The sequence below is a fragment of the Mytilus californianus genome, unplaced genomic scaffold (genome assembly GCF_021869535.1).
Source record: "Mytilus californianus isolate M0D057914Y unplaced genomic scaffold, xbMytCali1.0.p SCAF_10, whole genome shotgun sequence".
In the NCBI taxonomy this organism is placed as follows: domain Eukaryota; kingdom Metazoa; phylum Mollusca; class Bivalvia; order Mytilida; family Mytilidae; genus Mytilus; species Mytilus californianus.
In genome coordinates this window covers 24166643-24174601 of record NW_026262582.1, presented here as the reverse complement: position 1 = coordinate 24174601, position 7959 = coordinate 24166643, and the positions used below count along the sequence as shown (strand labels likewise).

Here is a 7959-nt window from a genome sequence, read left to right as displayed (position 1 = left end):
TGAACAATTGAAATTTTTGTGAGAACTTTATCATGGAACCTTAGCTGATTTTATTGTCTCATCTTGAGAAGAAAGTCGCTGTAGTATGCCAGACTTAGGTATTACTATATGGAGTTTCCATCTGTCATATGTCCATTGTCCTTGACTCCATTTTCATGGTTCAGCGACTGCTTGGAAAAAAAAATCAAGTTTTTTTGTCATGTGAATTTCTCACTTATTATGAGTAATAGGATAACTATATTTGGTATATTGGTATATTGAATAATAACTGTAAGGTGTACATGTCTGTCTGACAGGATTATCTGACCTTGACCTCATTGCCATTGATATTTAAAAATGTTATACTTGTAGTAAAACCTTTATCTTGAAGACTTTCTACATAAAATCAATGGTCAGTAAAGCAGGCGAGATATTTCAGTGTGTGCACTCTTGTTGTTTATACAGAAAACTTAAATTATGTAAATGTCTTTTTTTGTCTCACCTCAACAAAGTCCAAAAAGCAAGACTTAGGCCTGCTGTGGGCATACAAAATGTATTATTTTGTGATTAGGTCAGTTTAAGGGGGACAATTAGTTGTAGGTCAATTATGTTTGGTTTGCAGTTGTATAAGCATTGGTGCATCTCATTTTCACAGATTATTTTTGCCTTGCCCCCTCAGTTATGGTCTATTGACTTTGAATAGCTTACATGTTAAAGTTTGTGATTACGTCAGTTTAAGTTTAAGATCACCCATTTGCATTGTCTCATTTCCATGGAGATTATATGACCTGCCCCCTTATGGTTCATAGACTTCGAAATTTTTACATAGTTAACAAGTTAAAGTTTGTGTTTAGTCAGTTTACTGGGAACCACTTATATTAGGTATGTAGTTGTATCAGCACTGGCATTTCTAAGTTCCACTGAGGTTATTAGGTCCTGCACCTCCAGTCATGGTTCATTGACTTTAGATTTATGGTTAATAAGCATATAGGCACATGTCCTATTGGTACCCACGTTGTTCTCAACACAGTTTAAGTGCTTGGTAGGAGATAAAGAGCTGTAAAAAACATTGAAACGGCACAAGAAAAGACATCAAAAGAAAATCATATGAAAATAGACTAAACCCCTAACGGGAGGGATTGTCCTTGACTTTCATATGATGAAGACATAATCTTTCAATCAGTTTAATTGAGGTCTGGAGCTTGCATGTCAGTAACTGCTAGTAGTCCTTTGTTTATTTATGTATCATTGTCATTTTCCTTAGTTTCTTTTGTTACCTATTCTGACATTGGACTCAGACTTTTTTAAACACTGAGTTTTACTGTGCGTATTGCTGTGTGTTTGTTTATTCTACATTGGCTAGAGGTATAGGGGGAGGGTTGAGATCTCATAAAACATGTTTAACCCTGCTGCATTTATGCGCCTGTCCCAAGTCAGGAGCCTCTGGCCTTTGTTAGTCTTGTATGTTTTTTAATTTTAGTTCATTTATATGTTTTGGAGTTTAGTATGACGTCCATTTTCACTGAACTAGTACACATTTTAATTAGGGGCCAGCTGAGGCCCACCTCCGGGTGCGGGATTTTCTCGCTCCATTGAAGGCCCATTGGTGGCCTTCGGCTGTTATCTGCTCTTTGGTCGGGTTGTTGTCTCTTTTACATATTCCCAATTTCCATTCTCAATTTTATTTTTAAGAACAAAATCAGCCAAAATATTATGAATGAGATGTACACTCCAATTTTGAAGAGGTTTGATCCAGACAATGGTTTTAAAACCAATGATAGAGCAAATTTCAAACACTTGACAAAAAAGACTAGAAAAACATGTCTTGGTGAATAGAATATTTTGATTTGTAACTGTCCAGTTGCTACAAAAGATAAAAGTATTTTATCATCAACAAATTTCATATAAAAAGTGAACAGTCTGGCCAATATTCAAAATACAATTACAAAATATTAGAATCAATTCACAGCTACAAAATGTATATGAATTGATGAACATAAAAAAAATCGTAAATTGAGCAGTGTGGATTAGCATCTTATATTTCTTGTTGTATAATTGTATTTATGTGATAGACTGTACAAGTTCAATAATATTGTATGTTCATAAAGTCACAGACCTTAATAGCAATTACAATTTTAACATCGTTGTAGACAAGCTGAATATCGCCCCATGAATGATTTAAATCCCCTCTCAAAATGCATGCAATCGATGAAAATTAATAGGCATAATGAGAATCATTTGCCTTGTAAAGAAAAGAAATTTACTAGTACACATGTATATATATAAATCTTAAAAATAACCAGCAAACAAGATATTAGATTGTCTGAAAATGATAAACACAAAAAAAAAAATACAAATCAATTGCTTCGTGCAACCTTCATTATATGAGCTGTATCGGATAGAAATCGACCTTATGCAAATGCATGTATACATGTACATGTGTAAGACTTTGGTTGATTTCGTAACATTCAAATGCGAAATAAAAGATAAATTTTAGTCTGTTTTGTAGGGTTCTTATATCAACTCAATTTTAAAACAGTAACAGTCTTTACTTAGAGATTTTACAACCCAAAATAGGTTTATAGATGTATTGATATTCATTTGCATACGGTCAATTTTTCTATCCGAACGAAGCTTACATGATGCGCTTGTAAGAAAAACATCCAGTTATTCAGACGGTATTTTAAAATATGACAAAAATCAGGATAATAATAGGTAGATATGAAACAATTATAGTTTTGTTAAATAATTGTGAAGTAATTTAACAGACAGGCAGTAGATACCATAAAGGCACAGTCAAAACGAACTGACAATGCCATGGCAATTTTAAGATTCATGGACAGTTAAGGTGTTCAACATTAGCAGAAGCAATATTGATTATACAACAGAGTTCAAAAGGAGGGTTCAGCATCCTGAAGTTTTCATACTAACATTTCTGTAAACTAGAGGCTCTTAAGAGGCTGTGTGGCTCATCTGCATCTTCAACAATGGCCACTTTATAGTAATGATCACCATTGAAGGGGAATAACTCTATTATTAGACAATTTTAGTCATCATTGGTCATGTTGCTGCATTTGAAAATCTTATGCTGATCATATTTACTATTTAAAGTTTCTAGTTATTTAATTTTCAAGGTAATAGGCAAATATTGGGAAAATCGTCCTTAAAGGGCAAGAACTTCAATTAGCAGTCGACTATTGATTTCGGTGATGTCGCCTTACTTGCAGATCTTGTTTAGCTGATCATGTTTGCTATTTAAAGTTTCTATCTATCTATTATAGTTTTCAAGATACTAGGCAAAAATGCAAAAAAAAAATCGTAATTAACGCACAATAACTTCAATAAGTTGTTGACTTGTCAATGGATCTTGTCTTGCTGATCATTTTTGCTATTTAAAGTTTCTGTCCATCTGTCCATCTATTATAATTTTCATGGTAATAGGCAAAATTGCAAAAAAAATAATGAATAAATTCGTTGTTTCAGGGAAATAACTCCTGTAAGATGTTGTCTGACAGTTTTGATACCAATAGACATTATTTATTTTTCAATTTTGATTCATTTATTTATACACGTGTATATATATGTCTCTGATTTATATGTCTCAGACTTAGTGGGACGTCCATTTTAGCTGAACTAGTATACTTAAAATTGATAATGGAAATGGGGAATGTGTCTAAGAGACAACAATTTAATGTTTACGGACCAGCTAAAACCCGCCTCCGAGGGATTTTCTCGCTGTGTTGAAGACCCATTGGTGGCCTTGGGCTGTTTTCTGCTATTTGGTCGGGTTGTTGTCTCTTTGACACATTCCCCGTTTCCTGCTATTTGGTCGGGTTGTTGTCTCTTTGACACATTCCCCGTTTCCTGCTATTTGGTCGGGTTGTTGTCTCTTTGACACATTCCCCGTTTCCTGCTATTTGGTCGGGTTGTTGTCTCTTTGACACATTCCCCGTTTCCATTCTCAATTTTATTATTATAGATTTCATCATTCTGAACACTTTTGCCTCTGTCAGCAGGGGCGGATTCAGGCGGTCGTGCGCCCCCTAAAATTCAGCTGAATAAAGAATATTTCAATAATTTTTCCTCAAAAAAATTTAAGTTTGCGCGCCACCCCCCCCCCCCCCCCCCCTAACATAAAATCCTGGATCCGCCCCTGGTCAGATTTTCTTAAAAAAATTGATTGACTTTCAATTGTGCACGTACATAGATGGGGAATACTTCACAACAGTTAAACATCTTATCTTTATTGCTATATGTACATGGATATAATTTATTCAAAATACATATTTTCAAGAACGAAAAAAAATATTTTTGTTTGTACATCAAAATTCTAAATAAAAATGTTTATTTAAAGTAATTTAAAAGTTTATTTTTCTAAAACAAAAAGAATTCTATAAATCTAATTCAAAATATTTCATTTGAAGACAATATTTCCAAAATAAAATCTAAATCCATATAGTTTATATATTATGTAATTCTTTTTTTTTACCTTCTTCCTTTCATTTGCATTGAAGTGTCTGCAGGAGGAAGACAAACTGATTTTTTTAAGTTATGTAAGATTAAATAAATAAAAAAAAATGAAATTTTAACGCTCATACTTAAGGGGATTTATTTAGGTTTTTTTTTTTTTCTTGTATTAAACATGTTTGTTTAAAGAATATTTTTGTCATTTATTTATAGAAATATTTTTATTATACTAAATGAATATTTTTTATAAAAAAAACTTAGGCTTAAATGTTCCATCTTTTATCATCCAATTTGTATAACTCATGTTGTGTGTTTTAGATAAAAGGGAAAATCTACGGTTTACTAAGGAAGAATGCCTGCTAATGCTGAGGTCGTACATTGTACACCCAGGGGATTACCAGTCTATTGTGGAGGAGATAAAGGTTAACAAAAACCATTTGACTCCCCAAGTTAATGCCTTTTATGAAGGCAATGACTTCATCAAAATAAAACAGAGATTGAGGGAAAAATTCCAGAGACTGGTGGCAAACATGAAACAACAAAGGGATCCGGAAATTAGGTAAGAGTAGTTTGATGCTATTTAGGTAGCATGAACGCCTGTTTGTTATTTAAACTCGTCTGTTTTTGCTATCCTGTGCTGTTTGTCGTTAACGGAATATGTTTGTTGTTGTTCTGCGGTTTGCATGTTATGACTTTTGAACACCGGTAAACTGCTGTTGCCTTTATTTATACATTTCTTTCTTGACCAAAAAATTATTCAATATATGTATAAAAAAAAGAGTAGTTTTGTTATGTTTCATCTTAATATTTTTTTTCATCAAGAAATATATATTTAATATAAGTAACATAACCATTTTTTATGTTTCCATTTTTTTTTTTAACTTTTAGACGTCAATGTGTCCATTTATATAAGAAAACCACAGTGGTACCAGGCTTGATATTGCTATAAAATTTATAGTTTTAATCTTTGAATGATAATGATCACATTATAAATAATTTTAGATTGCAAGCAGTTAAACGAAAAAAACACTGTCTGTTATTTATACACAGTGCATCTACAGCATTACTAATGATCAAAATAATAATGTTTTCAGAGAGGAGCTTGAGGTAATATGTTCAATGGAGAACAGGACAGTTAAATCTACTTACACTGCCTGTTCCAGCCAAGCTGACCCCCTCAAGATAAAGCTGCAGAAGAAAAATACTGGAGTAGTGCAACTTAACCAATCATCAGGGAAAGATTCATCTAGTGATGATCTTCCCGATCCATCCTTATTCCCCGTGAAGCCTTGTACATCAACACCGAGGCCAAGACCATCTACCTCATCCTCTTTAGTTGATGTAGAGGATGAGGAGGATGTAAGGCTTCACTGGGCTAGGAAAGTAGCGAAAAAATGTGAACAGAAGAGACATAAGAAAAAGAAGACAAAAAAGACAAAGAAAACAAGAAAGGGAAAATCCACGAGAGAACTAATTAAAGAAAATGAAGAAATGAAAAACGAAGTATTGAAATATTTGGTTAAAAACAAACAAAAAATGTTCCAGGAGTCTTCGTCCTCTGAATCATCCTCATCAGAGGAGTCGGATTGAATTCTGATACATATAATAATAAATGTATAAGTTAGCAGTCAAAACGTTTTAATTGTTTTTTTTAATATTAAAAATGAAAGTGACAAAATTTTCATCACCTTTTTCATCTTTTTCCCCTCTCTTTTCCCTATTCATGATTTTTTTAACACGATCTTTGACTCTTCAATCATTAACTATATCTGCATTATTATCTAATATCACGCATGAGAAGTAATGATGATTTAAATATCAAGTGTTAGATATAAACGGGTATTCATAAATACTATCATGTATACATAAATACCATCATGTAATAGAAAGAGTGTATAAATGACCGAAAGACATCTAACATAGAAAAAAACATATATTATTATATATGAACCATTTAAACACCGTAAATAATCAATTAAACAATAACCCATAGATACGTTCAGATACGTCAACGTATCCGATACGGATACGATACGTCTTTAAATGTCCCACTTCTAGTAGACATGAGGCTGAGCATCTTCTTGCCAGTATTTCTTCACTGTACACGAGCATCTCCTTGACAGCTTTTCTTTACTATACATAAACATCTTCTTGACAGCATTTCCTTTTAAAAAAATAAGGGTAACTCTACTCATAGTTATTTCCCCCAAGAAAGCAGGAATACAAGTGTATCCGGATCCAAATCAATCGTAAGTTGTACTCTTACAGAAATCATTTAGCAACGATCCTTAAGTCATATGAAACGAGTTTGTGGGATTATGTTTCGGAAATTATTGAACCAATACATGCATTCCGATTCCACACAATCTTATCAAACAAAAGTTTTCCTATCTAATTAAATGGTCGTTTGATAAATCTGATTGCAAATTTATTTGCTGCAACTCGTATAAAGACTTTTTCTCAAATGAGAAAGGTAAATATGCTAGATATACTTACTGAAGGTGTAATGAGATGATTACAGTCCTAAATTTACTCCTTGACAACATTTATGTACGTTTCGGCAATAAAGTTTATCGACAGGTTGTAGGTATTCCTATGGGCACCAATTGTGCCTCTTTAATAGCAGACTTGTTCTTGTACTGTTATGAATCTCAGTTTATGGCCAAACTCAGTAAAGAACCGTCCAAATTCCATTAAAGTGGTAAATTCAACAACATTTACCGTTATCTTGATGATATTTTTTCGTTTAATAATCAAAAATTAATTCTCTAAATATACTGCTGAAATTTACCCAGAGTAACTTATTGTAAATAAATCAAATATTAACAGCAATAACTGTCCTTTCCTAGATTTAGATACACCAGACACTCTACACAAAAATTTACGACAAAAAGGATGATTTTTCTTTCCCTATTGTTAATTTTCCTATTTTGGACGGTGACGTTCCTTTGGCACCGTTTTACGGTGTTTATATATCCCAACTCGTTCGCCATGTCCGTCTCTGTGGTAGCAATACACAGTTAGAAGTTTAGTTTCGCATTTTGGCCATGGTGAATTTTTTAAATATGAAAGTTTTTGTACAATAAAATTGATTTGTAGATAGTTGAAGAATAAGTTAGCCTTCCAAGTGGGTTTATATGAATATCTAGATTGTTTTTAGCATATTTTATAGGCCATTTTTCTGTTTGACCGTCCGTATTTTCACATCCGTACCGCCCATATGTCCAGAAATTATTGTAGTGTTTTTCAACAAAGATTTTCAATTTTATGGAAAAATGAGCAGAAATGCATATCATTTTTTTGGACCTCTTGATAGATAAATGTCTATGGTTTCAGGAAAGATATCACTCAAATGGATTGAAATTCTCCTTTGGACTAAATTTTGGAGACTTTTGTGACATTTTCACCCCCCTTTTTGCAATATTTCGTATCAAATAAATGCAGATTGTTGCCATGGTTACACCAAAAAGAGATTATATTTCACCATTATAACTATTGGAAATCAAATCTATG

General features: G+C 32.8%; 1 protein-coding gene across 1 annotated transcript; it reads left to right on the top strand.

Annotated features, from left to right (window-relative positions):
- The first annotated feature begins 4629 nt into the window (after positions 1 to 4629).
- On the top strand, positions 4630 to 6300 carry LOC127719054 (uncharacterized). The gene is made up of 2 exons (XM_052225108.1): positions 4630 to 5005; positions 5541 to 6300. Exons 1-2 carry the CDS (start codon positions 4749 to 4751, stop codon positions 6034 to 6036), a joined length of 753 nt encoding a protein of 250 aa, XP_052081068.1. The 5' UTR covers positions 4630 to 4748; the 3' UTR covers positions 6037 to 6300.
- The last annotated feature ends 1659 nt before the right edge of the window (positions 6301 to 7959 follow it).